This window comes from Neolamprologus multifasciatus, chromosome 7 (genome assembly GCF_963576455.1).
Source record: "Neolamprologus multifasciatus chromosome 7, fNeoMul1.2, whole genome shotgun sequence".
NCBI lineage: Eukaryota > Metazoa > Chordata > Actinopteri > Cichliformes > Cichlidae > Neolamprologus > Neolamprologus multifasciatus.
The window spans coordinates 40,484,180-40,510,986 of NC_140445.1; the positions used below are offsets into that span (position 1 = coordinate 40,484,180).

Sequence of the window (26,807 nt, forward strand, 5' to 3'; positions counted from 1 at the left end):
TTCCAAAAGGGATTGTTTGTCATTCAAAATGACCTATTGCGTTCAGCTACCACATTTTAAGCCATCTTTTCTTTAAAGTTAAAAAAAAATGGAGGGAATCACCCGAGACTGGCTTCATTCAATTAAAGGAACATCTTAGAATCTGGCTTATTTGTGCAAAAAGAGTCAGATCTGACAAAAAGGGAAAGGAAGAAATAATAAAGACAACTCGAGCCGCATTGACGTGTCCTTGTAAGTAGCAGTGTGAAAAGGCGGGTAGACGTGAAGGAAAAAAAATGCTCAATTGTGGGCTGTTGCTGCTTCCAACTCTCTTTGTCTTTTCATTGGTTACTAATATACAGAGTTTAACTTGAAAGCAATGAGACAACGAATTATAATATCCCTCATGTAAGGTGCAAACATTCTTCCTTGCATGCTATCGTCTGTCGCCCTGGTATGGCACATAAAAGACTGCACGTCCTTGGGCCTCAGTCTTCCTGTTTTTGTCCTTTCGAACAGTGAATGGCACACACCTTATCCTGCTTAATACATTCCAGAGATGGTTTCTGTATTTTCTTTTTCTATTCCTTCTCTTTTTATCTTCCTCTCACCTCAACAGAAGACCTATCATGACTTCAGGTTCCAGGGAGTCCAGGACAGCACACTGAACATCAAAAACTATGAAACCATCTACAACAGGCTGACGATGGAGGAGGCTACTGTGGCTGTCAAGGCAGGTGATGGCCTACGGGGCATCAGCACAAGAGACAGTGATGTAGAGGATGACTAAACACACATCTGCACACAACCGGTTACTGCTTGATTATTATCCTCTGTAATGGACATTTGATTGCAGTCTGTGACACACTACTACACTTCACTAAGTAATTCACACAAATCTGAAAGAATAGTTTACAGATTTTTTTTTCTTGTACTGTGGCTGAAATATTGCTGTGGTCAAGTTATCAATTAGTGCTAGATTGCATTGGCCAGAGAGATGCTCTATTCTGCTGTAGTTGTTTTGCTAACAGCTCATCAACAACTGTTGACACTCTTGGCATTCAGAAACCTCAAAGTTTTGGTTTTACATCTCCATGGTATTTTCTCCACTATTTCAGTTCTTGTCTGATTTACAATTATATACAATTTATTTCTATAACATAGTGATGCACAACATGTGCACATATGTTAGAATTCTTGAAATCAGTAAATAAAAAGACATAAATCTAAAGTAAATGTAGTGAGATGCAGTATTTTTTCTGAAATGTAATAAGGTACAAAAGGGGTCAAATGGGTCAGAAATTAGATGTACAAATAGACTCAAGGTCAGCTGGAGTTTGCAATGGTGGTTTGAGGGAAAGTATCTCAAAATTTTTAATCCTTTTGAGTCACACCAGGTGATAACGTACAAAACTTTCTATATTAATAATGTGCAAATTTGGCATATGGAGGGGAGGGCTAAACACAAAAAATACCTAATGAGAGCTTATCATTTCCTTATAGCTAAAAATTGGTTACTGATTCCCCCGTTTCCACTACATAGCCAAGTTTGAAACTATGGAGCTTTTTAGCCACTACTGATAAACCATCCTGGTAGGTATAGTGCACTGCAGGTTAGCTGTACTATATAGTGTTTATATGTAATATAGAGTTTACACACATTCACACAAATATGCAATATGAGATGCTATGAGTGTTTTCCAGTCCACCTCATGATAGAGCTAACAACACAATAACCAGTCGTAGCAAAGGAGGTGAGTCAGTCTGGCAACAGCCCAAGTTATGTTAACAATATTTAGTTGTTATGGGTGTATTATTTCTATTCTACTCTACATAGTCTTACTTCATTATAGGGGTGACTGTAGGCAATGAGGTACAGTCACCCAATTGGAAGTATGGTGGTTCCATCCCTGGCTGCTCTAGCCTACATGCCAAAGTATCCTTGGGCAAGATACTCAACCCCAAGTTGCTCTCTGATTTTGGTCATCAGAGTATGAATGTGTGTGATTGATAGACAGAACGCACTAATGCATTAGATGTGACTATCAGTGCTTCACAGATTCTCTGCTGTTTGATTTATGGACATACAGCCATGCTCTGGTGCAACTTTGTATAGTAAAGCTTAGCAATTGGAGGCGCTTTCTATTATGTCTTTGCTCACAGCTGTAGCCTAACGTTGGAAATGCCCTGTACCCCAGATTAAAACAAAATGTTTGCTAGTTATTTATTTCCTTCAGCCGTTTGCTGCATTATACAGTACAACCTATAATGATTCTACTCACATGTAAAAATTGCTAAGCTAATAGCTAATTTCTCCCTTCATGGTAAGTGAATGGACACATTCAACTGGTACTGAAGTAATGCATTTTTAGGGGTGTGGCTACATGTAGATGCTGACAAAGGCACCTGTAGCTCGTCTTTGCTTAGGTTTCACATCAGCAAATTTAAGTTACTGATGTCTTGATGCATCATCCAGGTAAGGAAAACCCCAAAAGTTGTTTCTGTTCATCTGTTTGTAGTTGAAGATTTCGTCACTCATCTAAGTGACTTCTTCAGTCTCAGCTGAATGCAGGTTTCCCCAACCTTATAAACAGTACATTTAGATAATGACTGAAACTGATCAGTGGATGTTGATCAATGGTTATGGCAATTTGTATATTAATGGTCAAGAAACTGATTTCACAGCCCAGTTTTCATCAGTAGTGTTAGTTTCAGTGGACCACTGAAATGACAATTGAACATTAACTCTCAAGTGATCAAGCTACTTAAGACTAAAATGATCAAATGGGGTCATTTCATCCAAGTTTCAACCACCAGGTGATCTTGCAGCATTTTGAGGTAGTCCTCCTTGTTCCATCTGCTTTGTGCACCAGTGCCATTGTACCAGTACCACTGGCAGAAGAATAGCCCCAGAATAATGGCATGCTTCAATGCCATCATACTCTTTAGCCCCAGAGCATGCTTGACAGTTGATACAGTATATTTAGTTTTGAAAGCCTCACAGTTACTCTTCCAAGTATACCTGTTATCATTCATATCATTTGTTTCGTCTGGCCATAAACCTTTCTCCAGAAGGCATTTGGGTTGTGCATGTGGGCAGCTGCGAATTTTAGCAAATTCCAACTGTATATTTAACGTAGCTTTCCATTGTCCTTGCCACACCAATGAGCCAATTCCTGTTTAAAAAAAAAAAAAAAACAATATCATACATAATAATTTCCATGCTTAAATGCTTATAAATTATGTTGTGCAATTTAAAATGTGATTTGTAGTCATCCTTCAAGAGCCAAGCTTCAATGTTTAAAGTTCATGTCAGAAGCTCTGCTACATACTGATTTCAGTGTATTCTTCAGATCAAATGTTTGCAATAATCTGCCAGTTAATTTAACCTTCTGATCATGTTTGTGTCGGTCCTAGTCCGGGGTCTTTTACCCAGCGGTTTGAATTTTAAGATATTTCGAGTTTTTCCTGTGAGCTCATGATTTGCTCTTTTGGATGTTGAGACCTAACTTATATCATAGCTCTTCATCTCTGTATCTACACTGAGTTCCAAATTATTATGCAAATTGTGTTTAAGTGTCATAAAGATTAAATATGTTGTTTTTCAATTAAACCCATGAATGGAATTGTGTCTCAGGGCTCTGTGGATCACTGAAATCAATCTCAGATACCTATGATCATTAGTTTGCCAGGTGAGCCCAATTAAAAGAAAAACCACTAAAGAAAGATGTTCCACATTATTTAGCAGACCACCATTTTCAAGCAATATAGGAAGGAAAAAGGATCTCTCTGCTGCTGAAAAGCATGAAATAGTTGAATGCCTTGGACACATAATGAAAACCAGAGATATTTCACGAAAATTTAAGCATTATCACCATAATGTTAAGAGATTTGTGGCTGAGTCAGAGCACACACAGGTTCATGCAGATAAAGGCACAATGAGGAAGGTTTCTGCCAGACAAATACTTCAGATTAAGAGAGCAGCTGCTAAAAGGCCATTACAAAGCAGCAAACACATATTTTAAGCTGCTGGTGCCTCTGGAGCCCTGCGAACATCAAGGTGTAGGATCCTCCAGAGACTTGTAGTTGTGCATAAACCTTATATTTGGCCACCCCTAACCAATGCTCACAAGCAGAAACTGCTGCAGTGGGCCCAGAACTACATGAAGACTAATTTTCAAACATTCTTGTTAACTGATGAGTGCAGCGCAACCCTGGATGGTCCAGATGGATGCAGTGGTGGATGGTTGGTGGACGGCCACCATGTCCCAACAAGGCTGTGTTGTCAGCAAAGGGGGTGGAGTCTTGTTTTGGGCCGGAATCACGAGGAGAGAGCTGGTCGGCCCCTTTAGGGTCCCTGAAGGTGTCAAAAGGACCTCTGCAAAGTATGTGGAGTTTTTGACTGACCACTTTCTTCCATGGTAGAAAGAGAAGAACTGTGCCTTCTGCAACACAACCGTCTTCATGCAAGACAATGCACCACCTCATGCTACAAGGAATGCCTCTGTATCAATGGCTGCTATCAGCATAAAAGGAGAGGAACTCATGGTGTGATTCCCATTCTTCCCTGACTTCAATCCTATTAAGAACCTTTTGGAGCATCCTCAAACAAAACAATATGAGGGTGGGAGACAGTTCACATCCAAACAGCAGCTCTGGGAGGATATTCTGACATCCTGCAAAGACATTCAAGCAGAAACTTTCCAAAAACTCACAAGTTCCATGGATGCAAGAATTGTGAAACTGCTATCAATTAAGGGGTCCTATGTTAATATGTAACTTGGCCTGTTAAGATGCTTTTGATTGAAATGGCTTTTGATTTCACTAAAATTGATCTACTAATGCTGCAAATTTGACAAATGGCCATTTTCAATTCTCTACAACCTATAAAATGTTTTGACACTCTGTGTTCGTAATAATTTGGAACAGTGCATTTTAAGTTTATTTTTGAAAATCATACTGTTTTTCGTTGGGAGGTTTGTTCAATAACATTTGAATTATACTCTAATGGTTGATGACTCGAAAATTATGTTGACTGTCATTTGAATCGACTATTTAGGAAAAACAGAGAAAAATATTATTTGCATAATAATTTGGAACGCGGTGTAGTCCTTTCAGTATGATAGTGTTAGTCATGTCTCCATGTTTATCTCTGTCACTGTGTGAAGTTCACGTCTTAGTCTTATTTTGATAGTTCCTTGTCTTGTGCGTGTTGTGTTTTGCTTCCCCTTTTCTCGTTAGTTATTCTGTTCACCTGTCTTGTTTTGCCCAGCTGTTGCCTCCCAAATTTTTTTGTGTGCAGTTGAGTCCTCGTTGTTTTGTCCTCCCTTACATTTTTTTTCCCTCAATGATTTGTGTATTTGGTATTTGATTAATTGTTCCTGGTTTCCATCTTGTTTGTTTTGTAAGTTCTTAAGTAATAAAGCTGGTATATTTCTGATATGTTTTGCTAAATTTTCCAGTTATTTTTAAATGCATGAAATATCAAAATATAATTACAAAAATAGACTGAATTGACACGTAAAATGTAAGATAACATGTAAAACCTGTAACAGTGAATAACCTTAGAGACTCCTGGGGACAATTTGTTTGACAATTATTTTCATGCTATTTTGGCTGTACTTAGTGAATATAGCTAATATTTGCCAGAATATATGAATGTTTATTTTCTTTTATAATTGTTTTGTCAGTTCTTTAAATTGGCCTAAAATAGTTAAGCTACGCAAAAACTAAGCTCCGCCACCTTTTACCCTGTGGCCAAAAAATACTGAAAAATATTGTAAATACAATTTTTTATCCCACATTTATCTTGACATCAACAAATGCATTCCTTTATGTTAAGTAGTTTATGCGGCCATGGTTAGAAGTATGAGCAGTAGTGCAGGATCAGTCATTTTGGAGATGCCAAGACTTTAGAGCACACGGGAGGCTCTGGAAATAATCATGCACTATGAGTGTAAAGATGGCACCTCATCCTCCTCTGAGGCTGATATGAAGGAGGCTTCAGAGGTAGAAACAGATCAGCTGGAGTCCAACTCTGACTCATCTGAAGGTGAGAGCGGAGTGGAGAGGAGATGGTTGAAACAGTGAGTGGATGGACTTTTCCATCTCCATATTTTGTTCTCCCAGAAAGACTGCTGTGTCCCAGCAGCCAGAGGTTTGATCCCAGAACCTACACACCATGGCACAATCTGTGCACTATTGCTGATGGATGACACTCAAACTGTGGCCATGACAAACCTGCATGGGAAACACTCAGCGGCTTATGTTGACACACATGGAGGGCAGGCTTGCATAGGGACGCTCATTTTGGACAATGTTTACAGGTCAAAAAAATCTAATCAATTCAAGTCTGCAGCGTGCCACTGCAATCCCCTCTCGTCAGCAAATGTAAGGGCAGTGTGACTTTTGCACAGATAGAAAGAGAAGAGCTGGCAGCACCATGTGTGAACCTTACATGCAAAAACCCCAGCCTGTCCATTTGCAGCCTCTGCCCCACGTCAGCTGGAGTCCCTCTTCTTTAAAGGGTTCAAATCCAAAAGCTATAATTAATATTTGATATTTATATTTCAGGCTGAAGTACTGTTAAAAGACTGTGTCATTTAAAGTGGAAAATCTTTGTGGGAAGGTGGCATTTTTTCTGCTAGGTCCTTGAGTGTCAGTTTTTGTAAAAAATAAATAAATAAAAAAAATTGACACTGTAGAAAAAATTAAAATGCATGGATAATCATGTACTCCTTAAATGTATTTTATCAAAATCATTTTGTTGTAGTGTAGCTATTTAAGCATACTGGTCTTTAAAGGGTTAAAATGCAAAAACGTAATTAACATTTAATATTTATTGTTCAGACTGAAGTAGTTTTAAAAGATTTATTTAAATTGGACAAATACAGCATTTTTGGGGAATGTGGCTTTTTTTTTTTTTGAACTATTGATTCTCAAGGATCATATAAGGGATAAAAAAAAATTAATGGAAAATTGAAGGATTTTCCAATTCATATGGTAAATGGCCTGTATTTGTATAGCGCTTTACTAGTCCCTAAGGACCCCAAAGCACTTTACGCAACCAGTCATCCACCCATTCACACACACATTCACACACTGGTGATGGCAAGCTACATTGTAGCCACTGCCACCCTGGGGCGCACTGACAGAGGCGAGGCTGCCGGACACTGGCGCCACCGGGCCCTCTGGCCACCACCAGTAGGCAACGGGTGAAGTGTCTTGCCCAAAGACACAACGACTGAGACTGTCCGAGCCGGGGCTCGCACCGGCAACCTTCCGATTACAAGGTGAACTCCCAACTCTTGAGCCACGATCGCCCCACGATCGTTCCATAAATATGACTAGTTATGGAACCCAAAATATTAAAGAATAAAGGGGTAAATGAGAAACAATTTTGAGTTTTAAACAGAAGTGAGGTGTGTCATGTGGGAACTCTGCAGTGCAAAGTCGAAAGTGCATCATTTTCATATCTGACAGGATATAAAGTTGCATGAAGTCCAAGTCTGTAGACCTCTGAGACTGAATTGTTCTGGGAAGGGGTAGAGAAAAACTTTCTGGAACATTGAAGGTCCCAATGAATACAGTGGCCTCCATCATCCATAAATGGAAAAAGAAGAACCAGGAATTCTTCCCAGAGCTGGCTACCTGGCCGATCTGACTGATTGGGGTAGAAAGCCGGAGAGGTGACCAAGAACCTGTTGGATCCCAATGGTGACTTTGAGAGAGCTCCAGTATTGCTTTGTGGAGAAAGAAGAACCTAACATAATACACCACCTATTGGTGTACTTTCTTCAAAAAGTGGCTCCATGGGGACTTGGTGATTATATCAGCATGCAGAATTGGTAGTGGAGCTAAAGTTGAGATATGGTCTCCTGCCACCTGGGGTTGTGATAGTGAAATTTCTGGACTTTGCAGACAAACTACGAGTCATGAAAGCCACAAGTGAAAGGGAACAAATACTCCATGACAGCCAGAGAGCCCCAGCCTCCCTGATGCTCCTGTTGACTTGCAAATGTGGAGTGTGGAATATGGAATAGCTCATCTTGTGAAATTTTTGGAGACGTTCAAGAGAAACCAGACACATCTTCACACAGCACTGGATGCAGAGCTTGTACACAAACTGAAAACCTTTGGTTCTTGGTAAAGGTGAAGTCTGACAAAACATTCTGACTAATGACAGTATATATCTGGCAAATGTTACCTTCTGTTTTCAAAAGGCATCTTATTACTCGCTTGATGGTAGCCTTAAAGACTGATAAACTGAGTATAAATCAATTAATAGCTTGGAGTGTTTGGCTGCAACAGCTAAAACTATGTGGAATTCTGGTTTGTTTAGCATCACTTACTGTGATGATGACAGGGGAACACCAGTTAGGCTGTTGTTTAAAGCCTTTTGGATACATTTGTTATAGGAGGGAAGGGTGTATTTCACTTGGGGAAATTTTTTTTAATTTAACCCAACATCACAGCAAAGCATGTAAAAGACGAGCTGGTCAACCATGTGGATGTCATGCTTTGTCTCACATGAGCGTGAAATGGACGTGCATGCAGAAGTTAGAGTAAGCTGAGTTCCATCAGTGGGCAATGTTTTATTTCAAGCCAAAATGAAAACAAGCATGTAAAGAGACATTACTAACACATTTACATGTAAATTCATTTGAAATCTAGCTTAATCTTACCTAAGAAGGAGCCTGGAATGTACTTCATACCTTTCCTGGTCAGCAACATTTTTGCTCAACTATATTATCTCCCCCTCCTGGTATGCAACTTCTGCATGTGTGCATTTCGCACCTAAAAGAGGCAAAGTGTAACATCCACACAATGAACCAGTGTGTCTATTACAAGCTTTGCCCTGTTGATTAATTACAAGGTCATATGTCCTCTGAACTTTAGTTTACCTCTTGGAATGTAAATGACTAATGCAAGTCATGAGTAGAATAAGACGATGGAAAGCTAAAATAATCCATCTACAGAATCCCATGGATAACTGTGGCCACACACACACTGGGAGTGGAAACGCCTCAGAAACATGAACAGCTAAAACTAATCACAATGATGAAACAAAGAAAGTAAAACTAAATACAAGGCGCAAAAAGAAAACAACTAGCAAAATAACACAGAAACTAACGTGACTCAACAAGATACAAGGGAAGAAAAGGGTAGCACGAAACTGAAACTCAAGAAACTGAAAATCTCTAACCACATGAGTCTACTTCTAAATGTACCAAAACTAACAAAGACAGTTAAATATAATACTGACAAAACTAATAATTTTTATAATATTTTCTGCTTGACTATCTCCAATTTGCATAAAAATTTTATGGTACCAACTTTGAACACAGGAAAGGAGCCTGAAAGCTGAAGGCTCTTCCTCCCATGGTACTTTTAGAAAGTCCCTCCTCCATGCTTCACAGTGGGACCATGCATGTAAAGACCATCCATGCACCCTTTCTTGCAAAGACACGGCGGGGGGAACCAAAGATCTCAAATTTGGACTCATCAGACCAAAGCACAGATTTCCACTGGTCTAATGGCCCAAACAAATCTCTTCTGCTTGTTGCTTTCCCTTAGTAGTGGTTTCTTAGCAGCTATTTGACCATAAAGGGCTGATTCGTGCAGTCTCCTCTGAACAGTTGATGTAGAGATGTGTCTGCTACTGGAACTCTGTGTGGCATTTATCCAGGCTCTAATCTGAGGTGCTGTTGACTTGTGATTTCTGAGTCTGGTGAATTTATCCTCAGCAGCAGAGATGACTCTTGGTCTTCCTTTCCTGGGGCGGTCCTCGTATGAGCCAGTTTCATTGTAGCGCTTGATGGTTTTTGCAACTGCACTTGGGGACACATTCAAAGTTGCAGCAATTTGATTGACCTTTAGTTCTTAAAGTAATGATGGATTTTCATTTCTCTTTACTTATATTATGGGAAGAACCAATCAGCTAAATTCTAACAGTTGTTAAATGGGGCTGTCAGCTGTGGACCATTCTGACTTTTACACAACACAACTGAGAAGACAAGAAATTCCACAAATGAACGCTGACAAGTCACACCTGTGAAGTGAAACCATTTTAGCTGACAACATCATGAAGCTTACTGAGCGAAGGCCAAGGGTTTGTAGCGCTGTCAACAAAGCAGGGGGTGGCTACTTTCAGGAATTTAACATATCAGACATATTTAGAGTTATTTATCAATGTTTTCTTTGCTACATAATTCCATATATCTTGATATGTCTTCGGTTTGTATCTACAATGTAGAAAGTAGTAAAAATAAAAAACGAATGTGAAGGTGTTTAGACTGTGTGTGTGTGTGTGTGTGTGTGTGTGTGTGTGTGTGTGTGTGTGTGTGTGTGTGTGTGTGTGTCTTCGTGGGGACGAAAAATTGGTAGTTTACTATACTTGTGGGGACAAACAGCCCTCATGGGGACCAAAATCCCGGTCCCCACAAGTTTGAAGACATTTTTGAGACTCAAAATGTGGTTTTAGTGTCAGGGTAGCAATTAGGTTATGGTTAGGTATGTGTGTGTTTGTGTAATTTAATGTTTGTTTTCAGTTTCAGGGAAAATCATCTGAAATTTGAGAAACAGTGTTGGATATGTAGCATCTTTATTCAATAGGTAACTAACACAACAAGCATGGTGGAGATCTGAGTCATTTCCAGACAGACCAGAAAGTTTTTTTTAAAAATCTAAGGATTAATTTCTTTTTTGTAATAAAATCCTCAGTAATGCCTAACAACTAAAAACTCACAAAACATTTATCACTCACATAAAAATCAATAAGACAATCTGAGTCAGCAGACGATAGGACACACATTCCCCAGGTCACTAATATCATGATAATTCTTAGCAAAATTCATGGTCTTGTTTATATTATGTTCTCATTTAAAATGTATTAAATAAAAAAAATCTTAAAATATTTTCAAAATAAATCTGTCACCGATTACTCAAAAGAAGTACCATTAAATCAACAAGACTTTGACTTTCATTTTATTGGCATTCTGTTCAGAAATTGGTAAAGACAAATACTTTCTCCTGTAACCGTTTGAGGAGGATAAAATAAAACAAGTAGAACAGGTTTGGAGTTCTACTTCTAAAGTTCTAAAGTTATTATTTTAAAAAATAAATTTAGTTGCGCAGTATAAAATAAAGTTAAGAGAAATTAATATTTCAAGAACAAAATGTAAGAACTGAATTAACAGGGGGGGGGGGAAATAACACCGCGAAAATCCAGGGTAGGTTGGCAGAATAACCTACTCCTTATGATGACACTCATAATTATTTTTAAAAGTATTGTTTATTAGTTCAGTTCAAAATATGAAGTGGTGAAAAGTCAGTTTACACAGAAGCAGCGTCTGTGCGGCGCTAACACGACAGTGGTGTATTAGAGGCTCTGGCATAAGAAGCCTTTATAGGCAAAAAAAAAAATCAATGAAACAACAACAATAATTTATCATAATTGTTATTAATATTGATATTAATATTATTGCTAATTATTTAGACGTAAATGTAATTAACTGACAGACATCACAATATTTTGAAGTGATTTAACGTGTTGCTTAATGAAAATATAATAAAAATAGGAATAAAAATTATAATAACTCTCAGAACGTGACTTATAATATAATTAATAAGTCTTGCGGTGTTTCTAGCAAAAAGAAGCAAAAAGGAAACTTGGCTAAATAGAGTAAAACTGCTGCTGTGATCTTTCAGTATATACGAGACGTGGCCTGACGCTCAGATGTGAAGATCTTAGTAATTAATGTAAGTATAACTCTGTGTGTGTGTGTGTGTGTGTGTGTGTGTGTGTGTGTGTGTGTGTGTGTGTGTGTGTGTGTGTGTGTGTCTTCCCGGGGACGAAAAATTGGTAGTTTACTATACTTGTGGGGACAAACAGCCCTCATGGGGACCAAAATCCCGGTCCCCACAAGTTTGAAGACATTTTTGAGACTCAAAATGTGGTTTTAGTGTCAGGGTAGCAATTAGGTTATGGTTAGGTATGTGTGTGTTTGTGTAATTTAAATTTAATAGTGTGTGTGTGAAAAATACAACAATGTGGGAACATTTCTAATTTTTAGGATATTTAGTGTGTGTGTGTGTGGGGGGGGGGGTTACGCACACCCAACATTATACGCTTATAGTACTATTACTACTATTATTATTATAACTTCAATTAAGAATGATAAGTTGTCTAATACTTCTATGGCATAAAAGCAAAGAAACTCGGCTGGGCAGATTAAAACTGGTGCTGTAAGGCTTTAGTAGATAAGTGAGGAGAGACGTGGCCTCACGTTACCACTGCAATGTCTCTTGCTTTAATAATGGGCGCATAATAATTTATTTTATCACACTTTTATTACGTGTAAACGAATACTTGATTTGTTGAGCCTCTGTGACCCCTGACTCATTAAAAACCATCGTCCAAGAACACACAAATATTCAACTTCCATCTAATTCCCTCATTATTTAAAACAGTTTGACTTAAAAACAAAACAAAACATTATTACATTAAGCCAACTGAGAGACACTGAAGAAGAAAAAGAAATGCGTGTACTATACTAATAGTCAACCAACACAAATACCTTGTTAACCTTTTCTTTTCTGATGTGACTGTGTTCACTCTAATTTCTGCTGTCGCTCCCTGGGCCCTCGACGGTCACTTTTATTTCTCTTCATCTTTTGTTCAAACCCTTGAAGGGCAAATTCAGCTCAGTCCACTCCGAACCTGCCCATTCACTCTCTGCCTCCATCACCGACAGGATGGAGCTATTGTTGTGGGTTCGTGCGCCATTGGTTTCATTCATTCATCCTGTGGAATTTGCGCTTCAGCCCACCGGCTCTGTGCTTTGTGGATAAAAGAGTTGCTTGTATTCGTGTGACTGGAAAAAAGGATACGACTCGATAGGGGAGAGTGAGCATTTTCACTGCAGATTTCTGTCCATCTCTTTGTCTCGAGTAGTCGCTTTTTTCCAAACCGCTTTTTAAGATTTAAAAATCTGGTGCGTAAAAGAAAAAAAAAGGGCGCTTTGAGTTAAAGTTGTTGATTTCTAAACCCATCCAGACTGACATCAATGACATCAAATCCATTTTCTGCTCAATATCTCGATCTGTTTTCTGTTTTGAATTCAACTACATGACATGTCCCTGTCTTCTTTGAACCGTGCGTAAAAGGGCTGGGTTTTGAGAGCCAAAGACGTGTCCAAATCTGATCTAAAACACTGACAGTTCCTGACCCTGCAGCCGCTGCGCGTCTGGCTCATCACGATTAAAAAAAAAAAAAAGATGTCACGTAAAACCACAAGGGGACCTGGGATTTACCAAGTACCTTTCAGTTGAGCAGGAGTCCTGCCAAGTAAAGAACACTTTCCTCCTCCTCTTCCAGCGGCGACAAACGCAGAGAATCGACAGAGGAGAATTGAGCAAATTATCTACTTTTCCACTCTCCTTCTTGGACGGTAACGATCGGCAAGGTCTCGGCTCTTGCCCCACCGATATCGAACGAGCCTCGGGCGCCCTGATTGTAGTCAACAACCAGGAAAGCAGGGCCTGTGTTTTGGTGGGGGTGGGGTTGGGGGATCCCTGGCGGATGATGTCCTTTTCTGCGTGCCGGTGAGGAGCAGCGCCGATCTCATCTTCTTTCCAGCAGCTTTAGTTGTTGTTGTCGCAACCCGGTTGATGCGGAGGTGATGGACGGTCCTCTCCGCCGCCCAGCAGGGATCCTTGGCTCCCCCACGGCTTCAGGGAGCCAACCTGCGGGCTCAGAAATGCTCACCTCCGGCGGCAGCAGCAGCAAGCCTCTCGCTTTCTCCATCGACCGGATTATGGCCAGGACACCCGAGCCCAAGTCAATACCGCTCCCCAACTGGTTTCAGTCCGCTCCAGTGGGGAAACCCGAAGCATATCCGTCCTCGCTGCATTGCATGATCCCGCTGGTACCGCTCGGCTATGAGCCGGGACACCGGCTCAGTATCGCAGGGCTGGATCCGGGCCACTTAGACGCGTCTTCTCTCCCAGCTCCCGCAGAATTTTTGGGGTTTGGGCTAAACTATAAAAATCAACAAGAAGACACTGCTGTCAGCCAAACCACCGGGCAGTACAAACTCTTCAGACCCAGGGTGGTAAACCAGTCCTCCTTTCCCACGATGGGCACTGTTTGCTACCTGAATTGCAGCGGGGATTCCGGAGCGTGTCCACCGCCGGCTGGCCTGGTGAACCTGCACCCTATGGCCTCGTACCTGTTCACTGCTCGACATAAAACCTTCATGGCAGAGAAGAGCAAGACCGGCATGCAACAGGCCGCGGAGCGGTACGCGGGTTCCGGCGTGCAGGCCTTCAAGGATCTATCTCCGAACCAGATTCACTACATAAAGCAGAGGGACCAGATCCTGAGTGACAAGATTTTCAAGGGCTCCGCGACAGCTGCAGCGGCAAGCGCCAGGCTCAGCGGCCCCTGTCCCGGTAGCAAGCCCAAAGTTTTTACCTGTGAGGTCTGCGGTAAGGTGAGCGTCAGCGCGGATGATTGAATTTATTTACTCTTTATCCACAGAAGGAAACTGAAAATGGATTTATTTTCAGAATTGATGTTAGTTATCTCTCACCCTCTTTTTTTTTTTTATACGAACAAATTCGGAGGTTTTCCAAGATATTTTAAACAAGTAATCTAGTGCACGTCAAATGTTGGATTTGATTAGTTATTAGTGTTTAACTTACAAATACTCGATCATTTTATATAAGGTTAAGTTTTGTTTAATAGATGTGTTTAGGGTTAGATAAATAATATAGTGTCCGATACACTCGGTCACTCTATATTATCTCAAAAAAAACAATGTATGCATTAAAATAAAAATGCATACATATGTCGAATAGAATTTTTAGAGTGTGCAGACCCGGAATTTATTTCGCAAAATTAATAAACGGAGTCCCGGAATGGAAGCGCAGAGTACATATATTAAGGAAAAAAACAGAGGTTTGCTGTGGTTATTTGAAATAACAGATGGAATTGATCAAATTTAACATTTGTAATTTCTCTAAAACTCATTTTAAAAGGACCAAATTACCGTAATGCCTACTTGGTGAGTTGTTTAGGAATTTACATTTTGGCTCATGCTGCGCATCTTTAGAGATTTGTTATTGTGTTACAATGGACCCATTCCGTGTATTCCAAGTCCAATAAATTACCCCCAACAGATTACACATAATTAGACTTAATCTAATAATTACAGGCACTCATTCTTCTTCTTCTTTTCCACATAATTAACCTTTAACTGAGCAATGTAGTCGGCTGACATTTTATTATTTTATTATTATTATTAAAATAATAATGATTATATTTTTCTTGTTGACAAGGTGTTGCTTTTTGTTTATTTATTTGTTTTGTCTCGGGTTCCCCCCCTCCTGTTCAGGTCTTTAACGCGCACTACAACCTGACCCGCCACATGCCCGTACACACAGGCGCTCGACCATTCGTGTGCAAAGTTTGCGGGAAGGGATTCCGACAGGCCAGCACGCTGTGCCGGCACAAAATCATCCACACTCAGGTAGGATGAGTTCAGTCATTCATCTCGGGTTTTTTGTTTTTTTTTATGTTTTTTGTTTTGTTTTTTAATGATGGTTTTAAATGTTATGTTTGATTATTATTTCGCTGATCTCTGTAAGTTTTGAAATGTTATATTCTCTGTTTTATTGACCGTTTAAATATCAACCAAAGGTCGCGATAAAGTCGGTCACTCTTTATTATTCTGTTTATTGATTTATTTTTGTTCAATATGTTTCACCTCTGAATCGTACGCAGACATTTAATCACACTGAAGTACGATCATTAATTTATTTAAGTAACAACCAGTTCGATTGTTTTCAGTCATATGATTTAATATGCGTTTGGTGGGCGGGGCTTCAGCGTGGCATTCGGATTGCAGGTTTAGACTCAAAAATCGATTTCTGTTTTATTTACCCCCGTGAGGTGTCACTTTCACAGAGGAAATTAATTACGCGCTAATTATGTTTGTTTCGCTTAAAATATAAATTAAGCATAAAAAGTATTCATCTTTGTGCACTGTCATATTAATGAATTTTATTCTACACATTATATACATTATCTGTGAATGTATAAGGTCCTTGTGCATCTCTGCAAGATTATTTTGTATTTTTTGGTGCTATTTTTTATTTATGGCACATTTTCCACAGAGTTACTTATTTTCCCACCTGTATTTTTTTTACAGGAAAAGCCTCACAAGTGTAACCAGTGCGGAAAAGCCTTTAACAGGAGTTCAACCCTCAACACGCACACACGCATCCATGCGGGATACAAACCATTCGTGTGCGAGTTCTGTGGGAAGGGATTTCACCAAAAAGGTGAGACGATAAAAAAAGAAAATGGATCAGTATTTTCTTATTTGTTTTTTCTCCTTTTTCAAGAACTACATTTAATATATCAACCAAAACATCTTGATTAGAAATTTTATTCCAAGAATCCGTTACACTTTTTAGAGCGGTGTTAAATCCTAAAAAGCAAAAGATCCCCAGAGAAGAGCCACATCCTCACTATACAGCTGGACTGAACTCACAGGTCAAACAACACAGAGCGAAAACATGATAAATTCATTGGCATAAAGAGGGAAAAAAAAAAAAAACCCAAAAAACCCAAAAGGTGTTGATATGTAACAGAAGTGGGTGCGATGGACAAATACAGCGGGTCTGAGGCTAAATCCGTTTAAAGTTCCCGTGAAGACAGTTCGCTACAGACTCCACACTGTTTATTATATAAAATCATTACATATTAATGCAAATCGAACATAATTCAGCATATTCAAGACATGCGAATTTAACAGACACAAAAATTATACAGATGCTTGTCCAGCAGGACTATTTTGTTTTCCTGTTTCTTTTTTGTTTGTTTGTTTTGTTAAAATATCTTATGGAAACATAAATGTTTCTTTGTAACTGCCTGTAGCAGAGCTGTTACATGTTGTAAGGCCAAATATTTGGTGCTGTTTCAAACCTTCAAACCATGTGGGGCATCTCTGCCAGACACATAGCAGCTAGGGCATCAACAAATGCCCAAGGCCCATTAGAGTGGTAGTTGATGATTGTGTTGTATTTGTTTATGTATGTATTCATGACAATTACCAAAGTTTACTTTCTTGAAATCAGCTGGACTTGTAATTTTAGAAAAGGTTAGTCTGCTATGACGGCTAAAACAAACAGTTAAAATTGAAGAGGAATAGCTCCCTGGATTCATCCTGAGCTGTTATAGCATCGCATGATATGAAGTGGTAAAAAATGTTCTATAGAAACGCACATTCTTAGTTGTGACATTATATTTGTCTACATGCTTACAGTTTTACTGTGCTGTACTGATGTATTCCCTTCAAACTGTTGTATTGCTACTGCTTTACATTTACTAATACTAATACATCCAATACATCGCCTCATGAAACACACAGAAAACCTTTAGGACTAAATGCTTTAAGTAATTTGAGTACATGTAAATTAGATTTTCATTTAAATAAAATTTTGTTACATAGGTACTTTGTAAAATGTTAAATGGAATATGGTCAAATAAAATTTACTTAATTTGTATACATTTAGTTTATACCAGCCAGTGCTTAATTCTTTAAATAAAGAAACCTTTGATTTTTTTTACATTTCAGTATTTTATTATTTTCAGTGTTGCTTTGTGTTCACCGAGTGTATATTTTCCTTTTTTTATGTTGTTAGAAATGCGGTAATTGTACTTTATTTCATTATATTTCATTATTTCATTTTCATTATATTCATATTAAGGTTATGTGGGTGATTGTGGTGATGTATTGCACTGGGGTGCATTGCACTGAAAACACTCCTCTGGTTCATATTAACAGGAGGAAAACATATGTTTGTTTTTTGGTTATTTTAAATATCACAGAATTCAGTAGAGGTTCAGCAATAATGCCAAATACTGGATGAATTTTGCTTCTCAAATGTGAACATGTGATCCTTATTTTAGTTGTTAATGTGAGTAAAACTGTATTTTTCACAAATGAAAAACACATATATGTGGCATGATTTCTAATTCTCAGAACAACAAAAACAAAACAAAACAAAATAAGCAACATAAATAAATAAATAAAAATAAATAAATATTATAAGGAAAAATATTTGCTGGGCTTTTTTCTCCACATGCTATGGACTCATATTATACAGTAATGTATTTATCACTGATAAAAGGTATCCTGATAATTAATAAAATGTTAGTTATTCCCTTCTACCAGTGATAAAAAATGAAATACTAATAATAACATCAATAATAATATTTACTAATAATTGAACAAAGTGCACAAATTCTTAAAATATGTGTGTGAGTGACTGAGTTACATCAGTATGTTATAATTTATTTTTACTTATGCAATTAGTTTATGTAATAAGTTGCAATTTTTACCATAACCATCGATCCAATTTCTGTAGAGGATCATTAAAAAGAAATTATGAATCAATATATGAACATTATTAATTATTATTTCATTTTAACCTAAATGTAATGTTAATTCGTTTAAAAAGTAAAACCATTTTAACCATCAATTACCAATTTAATAACTTTTGTACTGTAAAGTATAATTGCTTGTTTTTTGTGTTTTGTTTTTTTTGCTTTGGTCCCATTTCACTTCCTCACAGTCAGATTATGTGATGCTGATACCACTGAGAAAACATACTCTTGGAAACTCTTTGGAATTGTAAAGAAATTCCATGTCTTGATGTCTTGTTAAGTTTCACCCTTTTGCCTCAACACAGGAAACTACAAAAACCACAAGCTGACACACAGTGGCGAGAAGCAGTTCAAGTGCTCCATCTGCAGCAAGGCATTTCATCAGGTGTACAACCTCACCTTCCACATGCACACCCACAACGATAAGAAACCCTTCACCTGCCCAACCTGTGGCAAGGGCTTCTGCAGGAACTTTGACCTGAAGAAACACGTCAGAAAGCTACATGACCCAGCCGGCGCACAGTCTCCCCCACAGATGTAAAAACCTGAACACTGACTCTGAACTCCCAGCACACCAAAATGCATACTCAACAATTACATTTCAGCCAAGCTACATGTAAAATAAGCTACACTTTGGTCCTTAGACTTAAGAAGCCCTGTAGGTGGTAAGGGGAAGGTTTTTCATAAATCAGTCATATGCATGTGTTTAGAATTTGTGCACTTTTTTCATCCAAATTAATGCACCAGTTTATCAGTAAGTGAGACTGGAAAGTAACTAAAATACATTTTTATCATGGTTTTTGCTCCTTCTGTTCTCAAATTACAGATGCTTAAGAGTAAATGTCTTTAAAAAATCTCCTTACCAATATTAACTAATTGGCTCATTTACTGAAGAACTAATTTGAGGGTTCTTTTGTAACCTTAAATTATTATTAAAAAAATATATATAACTCAATCATATGAATTCTCTCTCAAGCAGCAATGAAGCTCCCTGAATCCTTAAAACTGTGACTATATGTTCTTTATGTATTTCTGACTATGATCAAAGTTTTTAACTGACATCATGTCCTGTGTGATGTTTCTTGTAATTCTACATGATTTAATGATGTGATATGGGGAGGAGTTACTTATAATTTGTAGAAATCATCATAGATGTCTTCCAAAAATCCCCCTCCCCCACCCCCCACCAGAGAAATCATAACAACAGATGATAAAGTTGTAAAACTAAAGCCAGGCATTTCAGACATGATTTTATTCAAAGTTACAGGTGTTTTAACAAATTTAACAAGAAGACTTTGCCATCTTTAACTGAAGGCTAAAAAACAACAACAACTGGATCACATTCAAATTTAATTTATGTACTATTTTTCTATTACAATCATATCCTGGCATATAATGGCTACAGATTCCCCTGTAACAGTTGGCCTAGTGTCATGTGATTAAGAGCAGTTTCATTTTGCGTAAAATTGCTAAATAGCACAACTTTTTCACAAAACCCAGTGACTTAAAAGATCAATGCGTCCGCATACCTCCACCCACAACATGCCTAAACTGAGTTACGTTATCCAGAGGATTTCCTGGATCTGCATACGTTTCTAATCATTTTTAGATTACATCAAGATGATTTCTCTCAGTTTTTCTTATTTCAATTTGATGTGTATTTGTGAAGATATGTTGCAACGCACAATGCTGTCCCATCCAAAAATCATTCCAACTATTCCTGAATCCACATCTGGACTCAATTCTGCTCGCAAATTCTTCATTAAATATCCCAACAAAGAGGCAAAATAAATGAATGACTAAATAAATAAATAATAAGGCAAAAGTCTAAAATGAGATTATCCCTCCTTCTGATGGCATCACTGTGACATATTCACAAAATAATCAATATTATCTATAATTGTTTTTGCAGTCTGAGGAGGGATAGCCATGGCAAAAACCCAACAACTTTTAATTATAACATTTGTTAGTGTCCCATTAAATCTATAACAACAGAATTCTTTTGATTGGCACACATGATAGCCAATCATGTTGTTTACTTATGTACCGGGTCGAACTTTGGTTAACTGAAGAGAAGTAGGCAGTAATGCCAGGTGAAACAACACACTGATGCATGTTGTTAGTACGTGTAAAATGTAAAAGAGCTGAATTTGTGTATGCAGATCTATTTAAATTGTCTTTAACCTGACAGCTTCCTGGTACAAAATCTGCCCGTGTGATGGAAGAGCGGAAAATGTTCATTCTGTCTTGCTCACTTAACTCAAGGAAACAGCGCATTACCAGTAGTGAGAGTGCGCCTGAGTTGGTTGAGCACTCAAAATGCTTTCTGCTACAAGTCTCATTCACCAAATTACTCACACATTCATGCAGCACTTTGTTTAACATTTACACACAGTCACACTCCAATGGATGCATCAGGGGCAACATGAGGAGTTCAGTTTCTTGGTCAAGGATACTTTGATTAAATTACTGGAGGAGCCAACGATTGAGCCACTTACCTACTGATCAGTAAACAATCCCTTCTATGACCTTAGCCACAACAACAGACAGGAAGTACATTTTTGCACAAAATCTTTGAATTTAAATAGGATTTTGTCACACATGATTAAATCTCCCTAAATACCCCTTTTACACTTAGCATACCTGACTGAGTCATTTTTTAAACATCCAGTCACAAAAATGTTATTTGCATTTTCATTTGCGATCCAGGAAAAACAAAAAAGGAAAACTCTCTCCTTGAACACTCCAACACAAACCATGACTATGAACTTGAACGTCAAGAAAGAAAGAAAGAAAGTGTGTGGGGGGGACTCCTAACCCCTTTAAAGCCCCGTAGTGGCCCCTTGATACCTGGTCCTGACATGCTCCATGTCTCTCTTAGCTTGCTGGTCTGAGGTTACTCTGAGGGGAAACTTAACTTTCATAACCTCGAATTACTAGTCACTTGTTTTGTTATAATGATGGATAATTATTCCATCATTAGTCATCAGTGTTATTTTTCAGCCAGAACTCAGGATGTGAGATTACTAGACTAGACAAGTGACAGCAGTGAAACAGTGCAGACTCAAGTTCAATAAGATTTAATAGTCAAAAGTAAATCTAGTTACATCTATATTTTTCTTAATATCAGCTAATTCCCTCAAAGTATAAATACCAAGGAACCAAGTATGTGTTTGGTGTATTTCCACCACAGGAAATAGTCCCAAACAGGTGCACTTTTTACTCCTGCATTCCCTAAAAAATTGTGTTGCCTAATTGTTTCAGGCACCAGCTTTTGATGAAACCAATAGCTTTTGTTTTTTTTGTTGTTGTTGTTGTTTTTTTTTTTTGGGGGGGGGGGGGGCAGACCAATTGCAAACAAAAGCAATTGTTTGCAATTGCTTTTGCAAACAATTGCAAACAATTGCTGCATGTTTAAATACAATGCCTTTGTTTAAATACAAAGGCATTGTATTTAAACATGTTTATGCCATAAATTCACATTGTTCATCCAAACACATTTGACTAGTGTTTCATTAAAAACAAATCCACCAAAAAATAAAACCTAACAATCAAAATTCATAGTTTAAGAAAGAAAGAATTTAGAGACTGTTTCAGTGTGTCCAAATCTGTAAAGGTTAACTTATTAGCTTATTTTTCACTCCCTTTATTCATAGCATATCAGACATTTGTCACCATGAATGCTGTTTTCTCGCTCATAATCATGTGATCCAAATGTGACACTGATTTCATGACAAAAGGCGATTGTCCAAAACTGTTCTTCTCTGTACTCCAGCAGTTTGTAGTTGCTTACATTTGTGACTTTAATTACATTTTTATAGATTTGGTGGGTATTTATATCAGTAATAACATCATTTTGCTCACCGCCTTAGTACCTGAACTCTGGGAATGTTCCAAGGAACAAAATCTTCCTTATGATTTTCTGCATATTGTCTGAAGCCATGTTTGATTTTGCAAGATAGTTAGCCCTCCCAAAAAGCTGCTGTTTCAAATTCATGCTGGATATTCATGCTTCAACCAGCCTGTTTCCAGGAACGTACTTCTAGGATCAACTTGTAGGTTCTTTTCATTGTGAGATGAGGTGCACCAAAACAATATAAATTATTAAGTACACTCTTTGTGAAAGGCTCTGGGAGGCCAAAACAGCAAGAACAATAGGGGGACATAGTTTGAAATTATTTCCAGAGTTTAGTTTACCCACCCACAGCAACTTATAAGGGTCACTCATAAATACCTATCCTAGAGGTATTTTTTCCTCAATTGAACATGCCTTAAAAACAGAGGGTCTATCAAAGAGCATTCTGGGGTCCAATTCTGCAATGAAAAAACAGAACAACGAACATCTTTTAAAAATGGGCATTGCAATCAACCAATTAACCAACTTTAAAGCTGTTAATTCTACCCTTAAAGGTATGTAAACTTTCACAAAGTGCTACCTTCCCTTAGAGAGCAGCTGATTCCTCTGATAGAGACACAAATGAAAGAATCTTCTCAAAAGTTTCTTAGGAGTTTTAGTCATGAAATTATTATTTTAAGATAACTTCCTACTATACCATCTGTAGATGTGTGCACCCAGTTTTCCTGTGCAGTAAGGAAGTATTTCAGACATTTTCCGTATTCTCAAAATACTTCTTATTAATAAAATACTTTATTTCACCAACTCTACAGATTTAAGCAAATAAATGGGTGATTACAGTGTTATTAATATTGATAAAACGGATGAAGAAAAAATGTAGTTAAAAATGACTGTAATTCCATTGCTGTTCATGTCAGCTGAATGTGGATCCCACTGAATCAAAGCTGAAAATTGAAAGCTAACCTGGTTTATATCAAAATTATTCCCCAATTTTAACAACATATTCTACAGAAAAGCCCAGATTTTTATATCTAAAACGTTTATATGATTATATGAAGTGCAGTGATAGCATGGCTGATGTTTCCTATTCGGTATAAGAGATCCTTGTAAAAAAAAAAAAAGAAAGAAAAGAAAAACCAGAATGCAACGAGAAAATGTCTTGAAGAAAGCCAACAGAAAAGGATATAATGTAGCTAAAATATGAAATTTCTGTTTCATGAATCAATGTAAGCAAGGGTACAGTTTCTATATCATGTCTGATGCTTTCATTTTTTCCTTACTTACTAAATTTAGCCATTGTACCTTGTTGCATTTTACTTCATTATTACAGCATTTTTTTTCTCTGTCAGTCACAAAAACTTTCAAAATCTGGGTTCTCAGTGGTTCCATACATTTTTTTAAAGATTTGCATTTAAATATTTGTGTGTACAAAATCTAATCTGCTAGGATACACAGCTCTAACGTCCTATGAAAGAACCCCACCACCCACAACAAAAATAAATAAGTAAATAAAATACATTTCTTATTTACCTCTGCCTCTCGGTCCTGAGTCGTGATAACAAATTGAAACCTTCCTTTCTTTAGTTTGTTTCTAAACTTGATTTCAATCTCAGGAGAATTGTAAAAATAAATAAACAATAAAATAGTATTTTATGATATTTATTTTAAAGTGTGTTATATTCTAAAGAGAACAGCTGAACTGAAGACTACGTTATATGAAGAAGGGTTTCTTGTCAAAGTAATTTTTTGTCCTGCTGCTAAACGAAAAAGCATAATAAATGAAAATCAACTGTGTGTGCTCATTGATCTTTTTGAGTTAATTTCAGTAATTACTTCCTCCAAACCATCAAAGTGTCTTTTACACCCCACCTCAAGACTTCTCAAAGAAATCCTACCATTAATTAATGCTTCACTTTTATATATGATCAAACTATCTCTATTAATCGGCTACATGCCACAGGACTTGGCTGGGACTAGGCTAGCAGTACTTAAACCATTATTTAAACAGCCATCATTGGATCCATTTGTCTTAGGTAATTATTGGCCAATTCTTTCATTTGCACAACATCTGTACAATTAGAAACATTCTGTCCCAGAGTGATGCTGTGACAAACCTAAAAAGTCTTTTTCACAAACTAAGGTTAATTATGGAGTTCCACAAAGTTTTATGCTAGGACCATGTTTACATTATACTGTCAAGGCCAGTGGTCAGTGTGCAAATGTTGGACCCAAAAGTAGAATCAATATACAGCTTTTGTCATGGTCCCAGGTTTCTTCAGTGTTGTTTGTTGTTGTTTTTTCTTCGCTCCTCATCGCCAGGGCGGACTCTGGCTTTGGTCCCCGGCTCAGTACTCACCTGTGCAGCTCTACTCACTTGTCATCCATCACTGATAATTACTCACCTGCCATCCATCGCCGATGAGTACTCCTGCAGTACTTAAGGCCTCAGTGGAGTCTGACTCTTAGCTGGATCATTGTGCTAGCCTCCGTCAGTGTAACACAGCTCGCCTAGTGATTTCCTGGTGTTTTCCTAGTGCTTCTTGTTAACATCAGCTTCTCTCCTTGTGGAAAGACTTCCCTGGACCCTGGCCTGTTTCCCTTTCTTGTGGATACTGAGTGGATGAGCATGAGTTTGAGTGAGCTTGGACTGGATTGGATTGCGGATAATAGTGATTCACTGGCTGTGTGAAGAGGAGTTTGGACCTTCCCTACCCTGGACCTTTTCCTGGCTGCCCTGGACCCCCATTTTCCCGCCAGCATTCTATATATGTATATATTTCACTTGTGTAAATAAACCACCTTTTTGACTTTCAACCAGAGTGAGTCCTGCATTTGAGTCCTGCACCCGTAACCTTGACAGCTATTCAATTTTAGACAAAACTTTATTTAATACAGGAATTGCTAAGGTCAAAGCATGATTGTTGGGTTTTCTCTGAATCTATTATTGTATGATCTACTGTACAATATAAAGCACCTTGAAGCAACTGTTGTTGTGATTTGGTGCTATATAAATAAAATTGAATTGAAAAAAAATTAATTGAAAAGCATGATGGAGAGAGAACTTTGCAGGAACAGGAGGCACTTGAACAGCAGGAGAAGACGTGTTATTCACAGAGCTTAGGTTGAAGGTGAGTAAGATTGCTATGGTGAGTATAGGAGGTTTACAGGAAGAAGCAAGACTAAAGGGAGGGGTGGATCTCCATGTCAGTGACTGAGTGATGGAACTAGTAGAATAGAATGTCCAACCTTTTTCTTTCCTCGTCCAGAGCGGAGGTACGTTGTGGCGATCAGGAGTGCAGGCAGGTGAGATTTAGAGTGAGAGTGAATACACCAGAATGCCAAAATACACTGGATCATGAGATGCTACCCTTAGGCAGTATTATCAGAAGGCATAGCATACATTTCCACTGCTATGCAGATGACACCCAACTTCATCGATCCATGAAGCCAGATAACACACACCAAGTAGTTAAACTGCAGGAATGTCTTTAAGACATAAAGCTCTAGACAATTACGGCTTTTGCTATACTGGTCCACATGATAGTCATATTTTTTTTTTAGATTTTTACAAGATTTTTTTATTTTATTTGAGTAATTAGAATCAGAACAGACAAACCTGGGGCATGGAAAAAAGAAGTTGGGAAAGTTAAGAGAAAATAGAGAAGAAGAGAGCTAGGAGAGAGAGAAAACTACCCACTGAAAAAAGAACAAGCAAAAAACATCAAGTAGCAGTAAATAATAAATATTAAATGTTACTGAGCAGCACACAGTATTAATGATACATGTTTAAAGGCACCAGCCAACCAAGATAGTGTGCATTTGTAATACCTATAGGGGCAATCATGACACCCGCCTAGAAAAGAGCTGAGGACAGCCCTGGATGAGGGTTCCTCTGTGGCCACGGTGTAGAAGCCACAGGGGGCCTCAGCAGTGAGCAGGATCTACCGGCGCAGACAGGGTCCCAGGAACAGGACCTGAGGGCCCCAAACCCCCAGCGGAGGCCCAACAGAGCCAGAGAGGCCAGGCCCCACCAAGCAGCTGCTGAGAGTGAGCTACTACACACCCGAGCACCCAGCCTCGCTCACAAAGAACCACCAATGCACTGGCAGAAAGTGTGGTGGGTGGAAATAGGCCGCCACAGAACTGAGATGTTCTGACAGAGGTGGAGCCTAAAACCAGACCTGACACATAGACAAACAGGCACACACAGACCACCCGAGCCCCTCCCAACAACCCTCAATGTCTGCATGCGATTTAAAATTGAGATGTGGGTACTGGCACCAGAGGTGAGGCACAGACCAACCTCTGGCCCAGCCACCATCGAGGATGGTGCAGGAGATGCCGTCGGTGAGTCGGGAACTGTTGCCAGGATGCTGAAGCTCCTAGTAGCCAGGAGAATGCGATCCACTTCTTCTGCGAGTGAGCGGTAATCCTTTGCGGCCAGCAGCAGGGAATTGGTGAGGCCAGCTCTGCTGTCATCCGTTCCTAGCAAGGACAGCATGCTCTCCATGAGCT

The 26,807-nt window shown here is 38.5% G+C and overlaps 2 protein-coding genes across 3 annotated transcripts in view; both read left to right on the forward strand.

Annotated features, from left to right (window-relative positions):
- Window positions 1–10,270, forward strand: part of cadps2 (Ca++-dependent secretion activator 2) — a 149,505-nt gene extending 139,235 nt beyond the window's left edge. For both annotated transcript variants that reach the window (XM_085165256.1, XM_085165254.1), the window contains one exon: window positions 599–10,270. In XM_085165256.1, coding sequence (XP_085021382.1) covers window positions 599–769 — 171 coding nt within the window. In that variant the 3' untranslated portion in view covers window positions 770–10,270. The remainder of the gene's footprint in view (window positions 1–598) is intronic.
- Window positions 10,271–12,072: 1,802 nt separating this feature from the next.
- Window positions 12,073–21,770, forward strand: fezf1 (FEZ family zinc finger 1). Its single transcript, XM_085169010.1, has 4 exons — window positions 12,073–14,474; window positions 15,378–15,512; window positions 16,194–16,326; window positions 18,742–21,770. The coding sequence occupies exons 1-4, from the start codon at window positions 13,662–13,664 to the stop codon at window positions 18,975–18,977; spliced, it is 1,317 nt and encodes a 438-aa protein (XP_085025136.1). The 5' UTR covers window positions 12,073–13,661; the 3' UTR covers window positions 18,978–21,770.
- The last annotated feature ends 5,037 nt before the right edge of the window (window positions 21,771–26,807 follow it).

Excerpts from the sequence above, each read along its gene's own strand:
- fezf1 (XM_085169010.1), top strand. The coding sequence starts at position 13,662 with ATGGACGGTCCTCTCCGCCGCCCAGCAGGGATCCTTGGCTCCCCCACG. Across the intron at positions 15,513-16,193 it reads ACAAAATCATCCACACTCAG|GAAAAGCCTCACAAGTGTAA; the intron begins GTAGGATGAGTT and ends TTTTTTTTACAG. Across the intron at positions 16,327-18,741 it reads GAAGGGATTTCACCAAAAAG|GAAACTACAAAAACCACAAG; the intron begins GTGAGACGATAA and ends GCCTCAACACAG.